This window comes from Oryctolagus cuniculus, chromosome 16, assembly GCF_051225735.1.
Source record: "Oryctolagus cuniculus isolate XC-2025 breed Fujian yellow rabbit chromosome 16, ASM5122573v1, whole genome shotgun sequence".
NCBI lineage: Eukaryota > Metazoa > Chordata > Mammalia > Lagomorpha > Leporidae > Oryctolagus > Oryctolagus cuniculus.
In genome coordinates, this window is record NC_142882.1 from 79,522,485 (window position 1) to 79,539,936 (window position 17,452).

The window sequence follows — 17,452 nt, forward strand, 5'->3', positions numbered from 1 at the left end:
TTCCCGTGTTGGGCTGAGGCCTGGTACCAATTTTCTATCGTCTGTGATGCAATTAGAAAAATAAGAGCCCTGTGGTGAATTTTTCAGAAAGCTAAATCTATTCACATTTTGGGTGTTAAAATGTGCTTTCTTTATGCAATGATGTTGTTGATAGTAGATGGTAGGGTGTGTTTATGTCTTTAGTGGGCAACTTCCTGCCAAAGCTCTAAAGTTGTTGGAAAGTTTACAAATCCCTGAAAACCACAGGTCTGGGAACACTGCTGTATCTCATGGGGTGGCACCAAGTCCCCAAAGTCAAAAGCCTGTGAGTCATCCTTGGCTTCCCCTCCTTCCCCTGGGGCTCCACCCCCGCCACATTCAGACACTCAGCAAATCCTGCCAATTCAACCTCCTAAATATTTCTGGAATCCGTACTCTCCTCTCCATCCTTGCTGCCAGTTCCTTAGGACAGGCCCTCTTTATTTCCCCCTGTACAACTGCAGCTACAGTCTCCTTCTTGGTCCTCTTGCCACTGTTCTCCTCCTACCCATGCTGTCAGGTTGAGCTGTTTGAGCAACACACAATAGGTACCCATTTTTTTATAGGGTAAGTCTTCTCTGTGGCAGGACTTCTTGCCGTCCTCTCATGGTTTTGGATGCCTGTTCTTTGCCACTTGCTTGGAGAACTCCTGGTATTTTGTCATCTCCTCCACAATCCATGTGTGCACACGTGGAGAGAGATGTGTATGGACATACCACATAGCACATTCCAGCATTTACGGAAGAGTTGGTACTCACCTTTTTATGTGTGCCTTCCCCCATTAGACTCTGAACAACTTAAGAAATTTTGTCCTTTGATCTTGTTATCCCTACCAACTAATATGATTCATAAGAAATAACCAACATTTACTGAACATCTGTTAGTTAAATGCATTTGTTCAGTGTTGTAATCAGATGTGCACTGTAGAAGGTCCTTGACAAGCGAGAGGTGAGTACAAGGCATCTCCACCGGGCTGGGGAACGGTATGAAGCACCTCTGGAGCAGACCCGCCGCGTCTGATGAGTGCCTGAACTCGGGAAGCGGTTGTGCATGCAGAGTGAAATTGGTGGGACTGGCAGTTGATGGGACGTAAGGGAAAATGGTGGAATCCAGGATTACTTGGTTGGATGGCGGTATGAGTTGTCGAGGGGGAATGAACTCTGTTCTAGGTACTTTGTTCGGAATATTGGTTGATATTGTCTCAGAGGGAACTGGATGTGGAGTTTGGAGAGAGAACTGTTTGTTTTGGAGAGACCAGAGATTCGCCAATATTTAGGTACTTTTGGAAGCCATGACCATGAAGGAGATCATTGTCATTTGCTGTTGATACGTGGTGTGGTGATGATTATGATGATGGTTGGCGCTTTGGTTGAGAAGAGGCTAGGACTGTGAGACTCCAGGTATGGAAGGTGCAGGTCAAGGAGGAGACTGAGACCTGTGAAGCTTTTGTAATTCTGATCTTAGCTCAATGACCCTGAGCAAATCATTCCTTAAATCTTAGCTTTTTCAACTGTGAAATAAATGTCATGGTTTATACTTCATAGGGATAGTGAAAGCATTCAATGAATTTGCATATATAAAGTCCCTGGGACAGGCCTAGGCTCTCTATAGGGGCTCCTGAGTGGTATATTAGAGAGGGTTATAAAGAAAGTTCAAAACAAAGAATTTTTAAGTGGTTTGCCTGGAAATGACGATTAACATCTTAAATTTAAAACAATCAACTCTGAATTAACACTGAGCTTTAATATGTAAATGCGTTTTTCCCATGCAGCTTCAGCCCTTCCTCTTCATTGCTGCTGCTGTCACAAATTTAGTCTGTTTCTCATCTAATAATTCACTTCTCTTTTTTTAACTTAATTTTTATTTATTACTTTTGAGGTAACATTTTTAATTTACATTATATTCAAAGGCTTAGTGCTTCTGTAAATAGTTAAACAAGTAAAAAGATCATAATTGAGCAGGAAATAGGCAAGGGCTATAAACAATAATCAAAAGAAGTTAAACTTCATTCATATAAAGTGAAACTTAAAATAGTTTCAAAATCTTTAAAGCTTTGGTAGTTTATAATTCTTAATTTGTTTGACAAATATTTAAAACACAGTTTGACAAAACACTCTATTAGCAGCGAAACTGATAGAGGCATTTCTTTCTTTTTATGTGTTTGCCTTTTGAAATTACAAAATTACATCTTTATACATGTCTGCCCAGTAACATAGGTTTATAATGATTATTGTGCATTTGTCTTTTAAATCAAAACAAAATACAGTAATACTGGCTTTCATATTTACCTATGTTGTTCGGTATCTTGTTCTTCTTTTTTCACAGGCTCTAAGTTACTGGCCTTTCTTTTCAGCCTGAAGCACTTCCTTTAACATTTCTTGCAGGGCAGGTCTCCTGGCAAGAACTCCCATAGCTTTTGTTTATCTGGGAATGTCTTTACCAATTGTCCTGTCTATAGGACACCCATAAAGACTTAAATTGAGCAATAAATACATGACATATGGTAACTTTGAAATAAATATTACATTCTTGAAGTGGTCACAGAATTGAAAGCCTGGGACTTTTGCCTTCATTTTATTTATTTGAGAGACCGAACATGAGCACACATGCTGGTTCACTCCCCAAGTGGCTGCAACCTCTAAGAGGCCAAAACTGGAAGCCAGAAACACAGTGCAGGTCTCCCACATGGTTGGCAGAAACCCAGGTACTTAAGCTGCCACCCAGGGTCCACATTAGTAGGAATTAGAAATTAGGAGCTGCAGCTGAGAATCAAACCCAGGAACTGTATGGGACACAGGCATCCCAACCAGCTAGAACACCACCTCGGCCTTCTTTTTCCTTCTTTAAAGATTCATTTATTTGAAAAGCAGATAGAGAGAGAGAGAGAGAGAGAGAGAGAGAGAGAGAGAGAGAGAGAGAGAAAGAGAGAAGGAAATATCTTCCATCCAGTGATTCACTCCCCAAATGGCTGCAACAGCCAGGCTGAAGCCAGGAGCCAGGACTGCATCTGCTTTTCCCACTTGGGTGGATCAGAAGCAGAGTAGGTAGGACTCAGACCAGCACTCTGATGTGAGATGTGGGTGTCCCAGGTGGTGACTTAACCTGCTGCTCCACAGCACTGCCCTGAGCTTCTCGGTCCTTAGCTTGCTACTTACTGGAAATCTTGCTGGAGTAGATAGAGTTTTAAGGTGTACGATGTTAAATATTGATGTGTATAAGGTCCTTCTTGGCTTAGACTAGCTTTAATTATTTTGGTTGCTTGTACCTTTGTTACATTCAAAGGGGAACTGAATTCTTAGGAGACTCGGGCGTCTTATTCCTCAGCGAGCTTTGCCTTGGCTTGTGTTCCTCATCTGTGTACCAACCGTATAGAACTTGGTGATCTCTATAAAGCTCCTCATTAGAAAATTCCACAGTTCTGTGTAGTTTTCTTTGGCTTTTGTAATGAACATTTGAAAACCATAAGAGCTTTCAGTGTCTTTTGCTTCATGGTAATTCCGTTACTTTTGACCTCCTAGCCAGGTTACAGAAAAATAATCTCATTTTTCTACTTTTGAGTGTGTGTGAAGTTACTTCATGTTGGTAGAGAATTAGTAATTGCTCTCCTTTGGTGGGCAGTAATATATGCATAGCATTGTTTTCTCCTAGAACAAAGAATTTACGTGTTTACATGTTTAATTTCTACAACTATCTTTTTAGTATCAATGATTAGAATTTTCTCATTAACTCAGAGCAAAGTGAAGAAAAATGCATCGGTGTAAGAGGAAGGAAACTTGAATCAGAAGGTTTCAAATTCTTGTTTTTAAGGTAGTAATTTTTTTCATATTAAAATTAATAGAATCTCATTGTAGAAGATTTAGATAAGCCAATAGCAGAAAACAGTTATTCCGTAATCTCATCATCCAGAGACAACCACTGGCAGTACTGTGATTTATCTTTCTGCTGTTTATTCCTTACGTGGAGTCGTGGTGTACATCCTTCTTTGAAAGTTATTTTTTTTGTAATGGTATATTATGATTGCCTTTCCATGGTAAATAAATTTGGCCTTGCATCACCATTTTAGAGTCGCATGGTATGTGTGTACCTGTATCAGGGGTTCTCACAAAGTTCATGCAAAAGGAAAAATGCATGGAATGAAAAATTTTTGCACCAAAATAAACTTACCTTTTAATTCAGTTTTCCACAAAATTTTAAAAATACTTATCTGAGGGGCCAGCACTGTGGCATAGTAGGCTAAGCCGCCACCTGCAGCGCCGGCATCCTATATGGGCACCAGTTCGTGTCCCCCAGCTTCTCCTTTGCTTCAGATCAACCCAGCTCCAGCCATTGCAGCCACCTGGGGAGTGAACCAGCTGATGGAAGACCTTTCTCTCTGTCTCTCACTGTCTCTGTTTGTAACTTTACTTCTCAAATAAATAAATAAAATCTTTAAAAAATATATTTATTTGAGAGACAGCTCATTCACTGGTTCACTCCCCAAATGCCTGCCGTGGCGGGGGTTGGGGTAGGGAGGAAGCTGGGGGCCAAAAACATAATCCAGATCTCTCCCACCTGGATGGCAAGAACACAATTAGTAGAGCCATCAGCACTGCCTCCCAAGGTTTGCATCGGCAGGAAGCTAGAGTCAGGAGCTGGAACCAGGAGTCAGACTCAGTCACTGGGACACAGGTGTCTTAGCCACTTGGCCAAATGCATACCCCTTCCAGTATTTTTTGAAGTACCTTGTTGTGTGCATGCATGTATAACCATATCACTCTGTAGAAAAGTTATTGCCAATTTCTACTTCCATGGTGATCATAAGCCCAATTGCTCAAACTCTCACAGTTGCTGGGTTGGTTCTGTTACTAAAAAGAATTATTTTTTGACCCAATTTGAAAGGCTTAAGTAGTGTATCACTGATAACTTTGATTTCCTTAAATTTCTGCTGAGGTTTAAGTTTATCATTATCTCCTGTGTCTAAGGTCATGTGTGTAGTGGCCTCGGTACCTGAGTGAATTAGTGCTGGGACAGTTTTGCTCGCCTGGGAAGGATGCTGAGTTGTGAAAGACCTGTGGCTCGGGGTGGCCATGAAGCATGGTTGGGTTTCTTCTGGGGCCCGGCCATCATCATCACAGACACCGCCTCGTGTTGGCTGCTCCATCGTTTTCCTCCAAGAAAGGCCCAAAGCTGGAGAACAGGGCTTTCACAGGTCAGGAGTGGAGAGAAATGCGTGTTGAAAGTCGTCCAGAATGTTCTGCACTCTGTGTGACTCAAGTCAGAGCTGTTCACTTTGCTTTTAAAAATACCACTTAACTCCTGTATTTCTGAGTTGGGAATATCTTTTTCAAGTTCTGTGGAATGAATTGAGCTGTGACATATTTCTGAGTAGTCATAGGAAGAACACGAGGTTTCATAGTCATCTTCACTTTCTTTTTTTTTTCTCTAAGATTTTATTATTTATTTGACAGGCAAAGTTACAGGCAGTGAGAGAGACAGAGAGAAAAGGTTTTCCTTCTGTTGGTTCACTCCCCAAGTGGTTGCAACGGCCGGAGCTGCGCTGATCCGAAGCCAGAAGCCAGGCGCTTCCTCCCAGTCTCTCATGCAGGTGCAGGGGCCCAAGGATTTGGGCCATCTTCTGCTTTCCCAGGCCACAGCACAGAGCTGGACTGAAAGAGGAGCAGCCGGGACCAGAACCAGCATCCATATGGGATGCTGGTGCCGCAGGTGGAGGATTAACCTGGTGCACCACTGTGCTGGCCCCTCATAGTAATCTTCACTTTCTAAGTTCTGTGTATTTTCTGAACATACTTTCAGCCCCACATACAAAGTGTATCCTGGAATCATTTGGGGATTGGCATTCCCATTGCACCAGTCAGCAGTGCTTCTCACTTGCCATGGGGATGTCTGTGTGTCTCTGACCCCAGTGCTGTGCTAAATACAGGGTTGGATGATAGAGGCTTGGAAATGAGATCTGGAGCCAGACAGCCTGACAGCAAAACCTAGCGCTATCCCTTGGCTGTCCCTGTGCCGGAGGCGACGTGCTGACCCCTGCACTGCTGCTTCCCTGCTGCATCCCTGTTGTCTTTTGAAACAGCTGTATCTCGAGAAGACTCTTCTACTGCACAACTCTCCTGTTTAAGTATGCAGTTCAGCAATTTTTTGTACATTTACTGAGTTATGCAAACATCTAAATTTAGATCATTTTCATCACCCTAAAAAGAAGCCTAAGGCCCATCAGCAGTCATTTTCTTTCCTCCACCCTCCCTCACTACCTCTACTCCTAGGCAGCTGCTATCTATTTTCTGTACTTACAGATCTGCATATTCTGTTTTAAGTATTTATTTATTTATTTGAAAGGCAGAGCTACAGAGAGGCAGAGGCAGAGAGAGATCTTCCATCTGCTGGTTCACTCCTCAAATGGCCACAATGGTCTGGGCTGCACCAGGCTGAAGCCAAGAGCCATGAGCTTCCTCTGGGTCTCCCACATGGGTGCAGGCACCCAAGAATTGGACCATCCTCTGCTACTTTCCTAGGTGCATTAGCAGGGAGCTGGATCAGAAGCAAGAAACTTGATCCAATGCTCCAATATAGAATGCTGGTGTTACAGGCCATGGCTTCACCCATTGCGCCGGGATCTGCCTATTCTAAATACTTCATATAAATGGAATCATGCAAGATGGTAGCCTTTCGTGAGTTTTTTTTTTTTTTTAATTTAGCATGTGCTTTTCAAGATTTATCCATGATATAGCAGGTAACTGTATTTCATTTCTTTCTATTTTAAAAAATGTTTTTAAAAGATTGGTTAATTTTACTTGAAAGGCAGAGTTACACAAAGAGAGGGGGAGAGACAGAGAGGGAGAGATTTTCCATCCACTGTTTCATTCCCCAAATGGCTGCAACAGCTGGAACTGGACCAGTCCAAAGCCAGGTGTCAGGATCTCTTGGGTCTCCCACTTGGGTACAGGGGCCCAAGCAGTTGGTTCCTGGCTTTGGTCTGGCCTACCTCTGGCTGTTGAGGCCATTTGGTGAACCAGCAGATGGAAGATATCTTTCTCTCTCTTTTCTTTCTCTCTCCCTGTAACTCTACCTTTCAAATAAGTCAATATATCTTTAAAAAAATAAATAAAAAAGACCTAGTAAAAATACTCAGAGCTGCTTCTACATCCAGACTGTCTTTACTTGGTTTATCTATAATCTTTGGCATAGCGTGCAGGGTTGGAACTTAGGATCCCTCTACGCTAACCAAATGCTACAAGTTCTTAGGTCTCTTAATCCATTCATTCCTGTGAATTCACCTTTTAAATTTTTTAAATTTATTTCTTACCATTTTATTTTAAAGGCAGACAGATCTTTCATTCACTGGTTCACTCCCCAAATGTCTGCAACAACCAGGGCTGGGCCAGGCTAAAGCCAGGAGCCCAGAACTCAATCCAGGTCTCCCACAAGGATGGTAGGCTGCCAAGAACTTGAGCCATCATCTGCTGCTTCCCAGGGTGCACATGGCAGGAACCTGGATCAGAAACAGAGCCAGTGCTTGAACCTGGGCACTCTAATATGGGATGTGGGCATCCCAAGAGGCATCTGAACCACTGTGCCAAACTCGTGCCCTAGGCCTTTATTTTGAGCAACATGTGTACATTCATAAAGTGACTGGTTGGAAGAAACTGTTGTAGAAGGAAACGACTCAAAGCGTGTCAGTACATTCCTGAAGTGTAGCTGAGGATGTGAATTGTCTGTTCTAATTCAGATGCAGCAGTCCCGGTTGTCCCAGTTGCCAGGGTTTTTATCTTTTTGGGTAGTTGGCTTTGTGTTCTTTTTGAACTTCTAAGACTATTTTGTGTTGGAACCAGACTCTCAGCAAAGGTATTCCACATTATTATTTCGCTGCCTGGGTTTTCTTTCTCATCTTCAGGTGAGATTCTGATCTTCATGGTGTTTCAGAGTTCACTTAACTGCTTCTGCTCTCATTGCCTTCACTGCAAGACAGCCAGTATGTTAATGATTTTCCTTATTTGTTTTAACTCTAAAGTAATCGTTTCCTTTTCCCCATAATGGCACGTGGTGGACCTGACAGTGATGCTGCCGTGCCATTCTTCTCCCTGCCTTCTATCCAGATAAATGCAGTAGCTATTGGAAGACAGTGTTTGTGGAGAAGTGTGGCTTTGCTCTAGGATTGAGTGAGACGTCTAGATTCTCCTGTTGAATATTCAAAGACATCCCAACTATCAGCAGAGAAGTATTTAGGCGTCCTGTATGCCATGAAGCCATCCTGCATAGCTTATTTGGGAGCTAGTCCGAGAACGCTGGTTTTGTTGCTGATCATGTGGTTTCTGTAACCAGTGTTTGCACATACACAAGTTTTACTGTTTGCTCTATTTTCAGTATTTACTGTAGTGCAGTACACATCTTGGAAACTTGCCCACTGTGGGGGATTCCCATTTAGTCTGTGAAACAGTTTTGTTAACAGGTACAGGCGGTATTAACATACAGCTACCCTGCCAGGTGCACAGAGATAGAAGCTGAAACTGGATTAACAGCAAGTCTGATGGTGATGAGCTGCAAGAAGCTGAAGTATGCAGTTTGCTTACAGACTCTATCTTGAAGACTGCAGGAATAAAATCATTTCGAAATAACAGACGCTCTTTGCATTCCCTTGTCAGATTGCCACTGCCTTAAACTTCACAGCATCGACACATGGGGGTTCCCTGCTGCTGCCGTGCATTTCCACTTCTGAGCACGAGGCAGTGGGCAGGAGTGTTCAGCCAGGGTTTCAGGAGGCCCTGCCTCTCAGCGATGGATGCAGCCTCCCGTTAATTGCACCCTGGGCCTTTGAGTTATTTTACAGTGCTTTCCTTCTCTCAGCACTTCCCTCTCCTGATCCAGGTTCCATAATCCAGTTTAGGATGAGTCTGTCTGTCGGCTTCCTTTTTCTGCATGGAATGTCTCTATGGTCAGATCTGGAGCCTCTAATAGGAAACCTGGGAGAAAGCCTCGTGCTTCCACACAAGATAGGAATTAATCTGGTTGCTGCTGTCCATCAGTTTTGCCACTTGGACTGACAGATGGAAGGACCACTTAAGGTGACCCTGGCCCCAGCACATCGGAGAACTGGTGGGGTCACTTAGAGGACACTACCGCTACTCGTGTGCTTGACTTTAACTCCTTTTGTCTGTGATACACAATGTGTCTGAGGGCAGATATTTATTGATGCTTTGAAGTCATTTAATGATTTCAAAATGATTTATAGATGTCTTAATCGGGACAGTTTTTTGTTGCATGTGATGAAAACCCACCTCAAACCAGGTGAGCAACAAGTGATTTCACTGGCTCTTGTAACTAATAGATCCAGGGCGTAAGTCAGGCCCTGGTGGGTCTAGCTGCAGAAACGCTGTCGTCTGCAGTGGCTTGCCTGCTGTCTCTCAGGCTCTTCTGTGCGCCAGCCACATTCTGTAGAAGGTTCACGAAGCCTGACGTGATGGCAGAGACGGCCATCAGCAGCTGCAGGCATCTACTTTGCCAGTTTGGTAATCCCAGTATAAAGAGAGCTTTTACTCTCCCAGAAGTTCTGGTGCTGCCCATCCCCAAATCAATCATTGCCACTCTGTTCATCCAGGGTTGGCCAGATGCCATCTTTGAGCTCTGCCCCCAAAACCACCTTGCCCAAGTGTAAGGCAGGATTGATTCCTCCACAGAAATGTGGGTATGGTTTCCAGAAAGGTAGAGACTACCTGACAACTGTGCTCTATTGTAATAACATAAAGAATGAATTTACTTGGCTGTGTGACACGTGGCACATAGTATTTAGAGCATTGTCATCTATAGCTGCACATTATAACTTCCATTTTTATGTGTAAATGTTCTTTTCCTCTGCTACACAGTAAAACTGTTAAAGACAGTTCCCTCACTTGTATCTGTTGGACACTCTAAAAGGAGTGCAGTGGCTGCACGTGGCGAGGACTGGAGGGCATTCATGGGTGCTGCTGAAGTAGTGATTTCCTTCCAACAGTGTGCCCATTGCTGGCAGCATACTTCTGAACCTGTACCATTCAGTGTGGGTGGAGAGCGAGTATACACTCAGCCCACAAGTAATGCTCAAGAGCGCACCCTAGCCTGTCACGCAGGGTTCGCGAGATGTATGGACATTGATTTGCTGCAACAAGCTGTGGCCATAGTGCTTCATGGACTCCAGAGGAGGAGATGGGATATAGAAAGAAAAGGTTCTTCTCTGTTCCAAAGACTGGCCCTAGTTCAAATACAGTTTTGCTATGGTCCTTACATAGCTGTGCCAGGCATCTCTCAGCTCTGAAACTATTTGATGCCCAAACACTGCAGAGTGTAGGGGTAGGGAAGTGACAGGAAAAAATTCCACATAGAACTTCCTGTGGCAGGTCAGAGTTTAGTCACAGCCGATAATACAGATTGCCCTTTTATTTTAGCCCACAATGGAAAGGCAGGGCTCGTGTTTACAAAGCGCGTTGTTGGGGAGACCTTCGCAAATGTAATCTTTGGAATTCCCGAGCCTGTTGGATGTAATCCCATCCATTAGCTGAAGGCCACTTGCCTATGGGATAGATCCAGAATAGCGAGTTAAACTGAGAGCCTGAACAGGAAGCAGTCATTAGGAATTACAATGGGTAGGATGCAGAGTTAATTCAGGGAGATATTTTGTTATGAGATAATTACATCACTAGGACAGCTGGGAAGCTGAGTGCTGTGCTGGACCAGAGTGCTCGTTCTCTGCCCTGCAGCTGGAGGGTCAGGACAATAGAGACAGCAAGAGAACTTACTTTATGGGATACTTAAGGGCTTGGCTGACTTAATTGTGAGATGATAACAACCTATCTGCCTTTTTTGGATTGCGTTTTGCATAGCTCAACTGGATTCATGGCCTTAATAAATGCTGAGAACCACTTTTTTTCACTCCCACTTTTTGAACATTCACTTGGATCACATTGAGCTAAGCTCTAATGGATAAACAGTGAATAGTAGTTTTCTTTTTCTCTAAAAGTCATCTTGAGATTTTTTTTTCATATTAAACACATTGTGATTATGGTTTTCTTATGGAACTGCAGTGGTGCAGTCATTGAGCTGGTATTTTTTTGCCAGTTCACTGAATAAACAAAAAAAGTTTTAGAAAATCTTCAAATGTTGGTCAACACAAGGAATCAGACAGTTGGCATCTTTTCCGGTATTCAGGTTCAGATGTCCAGACCTCTGTGACTCTGGTTATCGGCAGCCTAGCCACATTCCTTGTGGATTTATAAGCATGTATTAAGGGTTGCGGACATCTCGTCAGTTACCAGTGATTTCAGCAGCCTTTTGTGAAAGTTGTTGGTTATATTAAAGCATCTATACTGCCCAACAAAGTGACGCTTGCTTGATTTGGAGGGAAATCTGAAGGGGTTCATAAAAGATGAAAAAGCATCATAAATATTATATTCTAAAATCCCTGAAGCTAAGATATACAACTGTTTATTCAAAGTTCGTTCACCTCATAATGGGCAAAAAACAACTGCTCATTTGTACTGTGATTATTTTTACTACATAATTGAGTCAAACAAAATTTGATGTTTTAGGGGCTGGCTTTGTGGTGCACCAGATTAAGCTGTCATGTGGGCCACTGGCATCCCATATGGGCACTGGTTCCATTCCCAGCTGGTCCACTTCCAATCCAGCTCCCAGCTAATGCACCCGGGAGGAGAGGGCAGCTGAAGATGGCCCAAGTACTTGGGCCCCTACTACCCATGTGGGAGCCCTAGCTGGAGTATTAGGCTCTTGGCTTCAGCCTGGCCCAGCCCTGGCTGTTGGGGCATATGGGGTATAAACAAGTAAATGAAAGATCGCCATTCTCTCGCTGCCTGTAATTCCGCCTTTCAAAGAAATAACATAAATCTTTTTTTTTTTAATCATGTTTTAATGAGGAACAATATTTCCCCGATGTCTTCTGTGGTGTATTGAGTCCATAGGATGTTGATGGTCAGCATTAGAGCAAAAAAAAAAAAAAAAAAAAAAGCCAGTGTGCTACAGGTATTGCTAGTTCTTTATTTTCCTTGATGCCACATGTGATTTTCTAAAGACACTGTAATACCTGCTGTTTCCCAAATGACAATAATGACACCTTAAAAATAATAGGGATTATCTCCTCAAACCTGGATGATCCACTTACACCAAACACTAATTTTTTTGGTAGCCTTGGAGAATATGTAAGCAAATCCATTAAAATCCATGCAAAAATGTTCTCTATGCATGGTCACACATAAAATGCCACTTTTTAAAAACTGTCAAAACGAGTGCCTTTTCTCCAGGATTTATCATGTAGGGCAGTCGGCAGTGGCTTCCGCGAGTTTAGCTTTGCATGCCTTGAGCATCCTTGGAAAGTCAAGTGTGAGTCCAGCTGCTGCAGGCGGCACCAGGGAATCTTCGCATTTTGGAGAGAGTGATGTTACGTAACTTTAAGGAAAACAGTGTGGGTGGCTTAGATGTTAGTCTTGAATTGTGTCATACAGAGAGTGAAGACTGTTTCAGTGCAGTGAAGCAACTTGCCTGTCCCCGGTGCTGTGGGGTAACTTCGGAGACAGAAGACAACGGTCTTGGGGGGGAGCAAGTGACCTCTTGTTTCAGCAGTATGTTAGGATCACTGCATTGTCCAATTATGTCCTCATCAGAAGTTTTTTCTTTTAGAAACCACTAAATGGTCATATCTATCTGTCTATAAACAAAATAGATATATTACAAGCTATATGTGCATTAAGAGCTGGAGCTGCTAAAATCACTATTGACTTAAGGCAGTAATAAACAGTATACTTTTTTCCATTAAGGAAATGTAATTTAGTGGAGAATGTTTTTGAAGTGGTGTTTAAGAAGCACAATCCTAATGGACACACTATGAGCCACTTCCCATGTTTGTATTTGCTGCTTTTTTTTAAAAGATTTATTTATTTATTTGAAAGTCAGAGTTACACAGAGAGTGAAGGTGAAGCAGAGAAAGAGAGAAATCTCTTCCATCTGCTGGTTCACTCCCCAAGTGGCCACAACGGCCGGAGCTGCGCCGATCCGAAGCCAGGAGCCAGGAGCTTCCAGGTCTACCACGCAGGTTCAGGGGCCCAAGGACTTGGGCCATCTTCTACTGCTTTCCCAGGCCATAGCAGAGAGCTGGATCGGATGTAGGGCAGCCGGGACTTGAACCGACGCCCATATGGGTTGCCGGCACTGCAGGCAGCAGCTTTACCCGCTGCACCACAGGGCCGGCTCCTGTATTTGCTTTTACTACATGCCATTTTGGGTTCCTGGCTGTTTTATTCTATCACAAAAACAGCAGCAACACATACAAAGAAGCTCGATGACTGTGGAACTTCTTTTTCTCCTTCATAAAAGAGGAAAAAGTGAATCTGTCCCCAAGTGTACGGGTTTAATGGAAATAAGATGGCTCCAGAGGAGCCTGTGACTAAATGGAAGTTACCTTAATTTACCAAGTGTGTTAAGTCCATGCATGATAGCAGTCACATTTTTTATAGTATTGGACTTGCAAGGTTTATGGCACTGTCTTTAATAAATTTATTAGGAATTTTTATTTTATCAGAATAATTTTTTTTAAGATTTTATTTATTTGAGAGGTAGAGTTATAGACAGTGAAAGAGAGACAGAGAGAAAGGTCTTCTGTCCGTTGGTTCATTTCTCAAATGGCTGCAACGGCCAGATCTGCGCCAATCCGAAGCCAGGAGCCAGGAGCTTCTTCCAGGTCTCCTACGTGGGTGCAGGGGCCCAAGGACTTGGGCCATCTTCTACTGCTTTCCCAGGCCACAGCAGAGAGCTAGACGGGAAGAAGAGCAGCCAGGACTAGAACCAGCACCCATATGGGATGCTGGCACCGCAGGCAGAGGATTAACCTACTGCGCCACGGAGCCAGCCCCCCATCAGAATAATTTTTTAAAGATGTATTTATTTATTTGAAAGGTAGAGTTACATAGAGGCAGAGAGAGACAGATAACTTCCATCAGCTGATTTACTCTCCAAATGGGCACAGTGGCTGAAAGCTGGGCCAGTCTGGGCATTCCCAGGCCATAGTAGAGAGCTGGATCAGAAGTGGAGCATCCGGGACTCAAACTGGCGCCCATGTGGGATGCTGGCACTGCAGGCAGCAGCTTTACCCTCTACGCCACAGCACTGGCCCCCTTTTTCAGAGTAATTTCCCAGAGTAAGTCACAAAAGGGGAAAATGTTAAGTTTAGGAGTAGATTTTTTTTAAGATTTATTTATTATTTATTTGAAAGGCTGAGTTAGGGTGTGTCGGGAAGGGAGAGACAGAGTGAGAGAGATCTTCTGTCCACTGGTTCACTTCCTAGATGGCTACAACAGCTAGGGCTGGGCCAGGGCCAAAGCCAGGAGCCAGGAGTTTCTTCCCAGTCTCCCACATGGGGGCAGGGGCTCAAGGACTTGAGCCATTCTCTGCTGCTTTCTCAGGCACATTAGCAGGGAGCTGGATCTGAAGTGGAGCAGCCAGAACTTGAACCAGTGTCCATATGTGATGCCAGTGCCACAGGCAGCAGCTTTCCCTGCTATGCCACAATGCCAGCCCCCTAGGAGTAGATACTCAACTATAGAAATTGTAATATTTGGAAGTAAAAACTGTGAGGAAAAATTGAACCTGCCCATAATTAAACAGTAGTTTGGATCAGGGAAGTGTGTGTATAGCTGTTGGTATTCTGATGTTTGAGTTGCCATATTTAAATGAGTTAAAGCTGTCTTTAGTTTCTTTGAAAATTTAGTGTAGATTCAAAGAATTACCAAATGTTGTGGGACTTACAGGACCCTGAAGTGCTGGGTGGCTGGGTGAGGCTTCTGGGCACTACACACATGGCAGGGGTGATTCACAAAGAGGGAGAGCTAGAGGCAACCCTGGTTTTCTGTTTTTAAAGATTTATTTATTTATTTGAAAGGCAGAGTTAGAGAGAGAGAGATCTTCCATCCTCTGGTTCATTCCCCAAAGGGCTGAAACTGCCAGAGCTGGGCCAATCAGAAGCAAGGAGCCTGGAGCTTCTTCCAGGTCTCCCACGTGCGTGCAGCCACCCAAGCACTTGGGCTATATTCTGCTGCCTTCCCAGGCGCATTTAGCAGGGAGCTGGATTGGAAGTGAAGCAGCTGGGACTTGAACCTGCGCCTGTATAGGATGCCGGTGCTTCAGGCAGCAGCCCTACCGACTATGCCACAGCACCAGCTGCAGCCCTGTGTTTTTGTAATTGGGCTGCCCACTCTTGAATCATCTCTTTGAAGAGGATGTTTACTCCGTTTTTGAGAAATGAAAAACTATAATATCAATATCATTTTATTGGTTGTTTCTTAGTGTTTGTGCGGCATAACTTTTCAGGAAACTTACTTCAAGTTTGTTTATGGCCATTTTGTTCAGTTCTTGAAACATCAGGCGAGAGTCTTGTGCATCAGCAAATGTGACATGGCTGAAACTAAAGGAAATTTTCTCCTTTGGCTTGAAAATTCCTTTGACTACTGAAGGCTTTTTTTGGTCTTGTTTCTAAAACTTAAATTAGTTGTAAGACTGCATGGAGGAAACTAGGTTCACTGATCCAAACTTAATTATAATATTTGTTAGTCTGACTTTTTTATCATTGAAGCACACTATAATTTAACAATGTGTTTCCCCTCCCCCAAAAAAGAAATGTTAAGATATCAGTGTTGGCCGGCGCCGCGGCTCAATAGGCTAATCCTCCACCTAGTGGCGCTGGCACACCGGGTTCTAGTCCCAGTCGGGGCGCTGGATTCTTTCCCGGTTGCCCCTCTTCCAGGCCAGCTCTCTGCTGTGGCCAGGGAGTGCAGTGGAGGATGGCCCAAGTGCTTGGACCCTGCACCCCATGGGAGACCAGGAGAAGCACCTGGCTCCTGCCTTCGGATCAGCGTGGTGCGCCAGCCGCAGCGCGCCAGCCATGGCGGCCATTGGAGGGTGAACCAACGGCAAAAGGAGGACCTTTCTCTCTGTCTCTCTCTCTCACTGTCCACTCTGCCTGTCAAAAAAAAAAAAAAAAGATATCAGTGTTAACATTGTAGAATGATTAAATCAAGCTAGCATAGCTGTTGCCTTAATGACTAATGTTTTTTGTGTGCTGAAAACATTTAAGATAAACTCTTAGCAATTTGGAGATATAAAATGATTTATTATGGTTATCATTCTGCACAATAGATCACTAATACATCAAGACACTGCGTTGTACCCCACAGAGTTACTGTTTGTCAATTAAAAAAAAAAATTCCAGTCTTGATTAACAAGGCATTTGAAATTTTGAAACGAACTTACAGCCTTTCTAGGGAAACAATTGACTCACCAGGATGAAGAGGGCTTTCTTAGGAAGTAAATTCTCTAGTATTCTATCGTACTTACTTCATAGCCTTGGCTATGACACCTTAAATTCCAGGAAAATCTTCCATTTCAGAGTCTAGTACCTCCAAAGACTACTCAGTCTGTCTCTGATAGTTCTTGAACTGTGAGCTAAGAAAAAGCATGCTTTTCCAGAGCTGCAGGTTTTAAAGCTGTCTCTGTCAGTGAGCTCTGTGTGGGTTCTTAACCAAGGAGATTCGCCAAGCAGCCATTCTCGTGGTCCAGTCTTTACTGCTGTAGATTTTCTCCTCCTGTAAGCAAGTGTTCCTCTCTTGAGCGTTCACATTCACAGGAAAGCATTGAATCCCACTGGGATCTTTCCATGTGATAATAAGGAATGTTTGGCACTGACCATGGTGTTCCTGATTTGTGATGAAGCTGAGGGATTGTGGAAGACATACAGGTTACTTCTTTACTTATTGACACTGACTTAATCTCTTTCTCTATTTCTTCTAGGCTGTTCGATGTATGCACAGTGTCCCGGACAGACAGAGAGACAAAGCTAACACTAGTGTTTGAACATGTTGATCAAGACTTGACCACTTACCTGGATAAAGTTCCGGAGCCTGGAGTGCCCACTGAAACTATAAAGGTACCAAGAATCATCCTTCTGCCTGGTCAGACAGTGTACTATTTTATTAGTTTATTGGGCAGTGACATTCTATACTTAATAAAATTGCCAGAATTAGGACTTTAAGTACTCAATATATAGTTTAAAATATCAACTGAGTAAAATATTCATAGAATGCAATGCATTCTAATTCAAAAGTTTTAAGGTGAAATGAAACACCTTTTTGTTCTAATGCCTACTTAAATATCTGTGTGTTATCTGGCCCTAACTTTTTAAGCGTAGCTCAGTCTTTTGCTGATGGTTCATGGTCTCTGAGGGAGACCATATTTGAAGCATTCAGGAGCATATTTTACTTTCTAGTTGTATACTGACTTCAGGACATACCTATGCTATATAAGTCTGAAATACTGGTTATTTGGCCCATCTTTCTCCATTATTGTGTGTGTGTGTGTGTGTATCAAAAGTTTATAGAAAGCCTAAATGTCAAACTCAGATTGATTT

At 43.2% G+C, this 17,452-nt stretch overlaps 1 protein-coding gene across 6 annotated transcripts in view; it reads left to right on the plus strand.

The window, feature by feature from the left end:
* Nucleotides 1-17,452, plus strand: part of CDK6 (cyclin dependent kinase 6) — a 237,500-nt gene that overhangs the window by 48,725 nt on the left and 171,323 nt on the right. For all 6 annotated transcript variants that reach the window (XM_089316160.1, XM_051853341.3, XM_089316161.1 and 3 more), the window contains exon 3: nucleotides 16,837-16,972. In XM_089316160.1, the coding sequence (XP_089172286.1) occupies nucleotides 16,837-16,972 (136 nt within the window). The remainder of the gene's footprint in view (nucleotides 1-16,836; nucleotides 16,973-17,452) is intronic.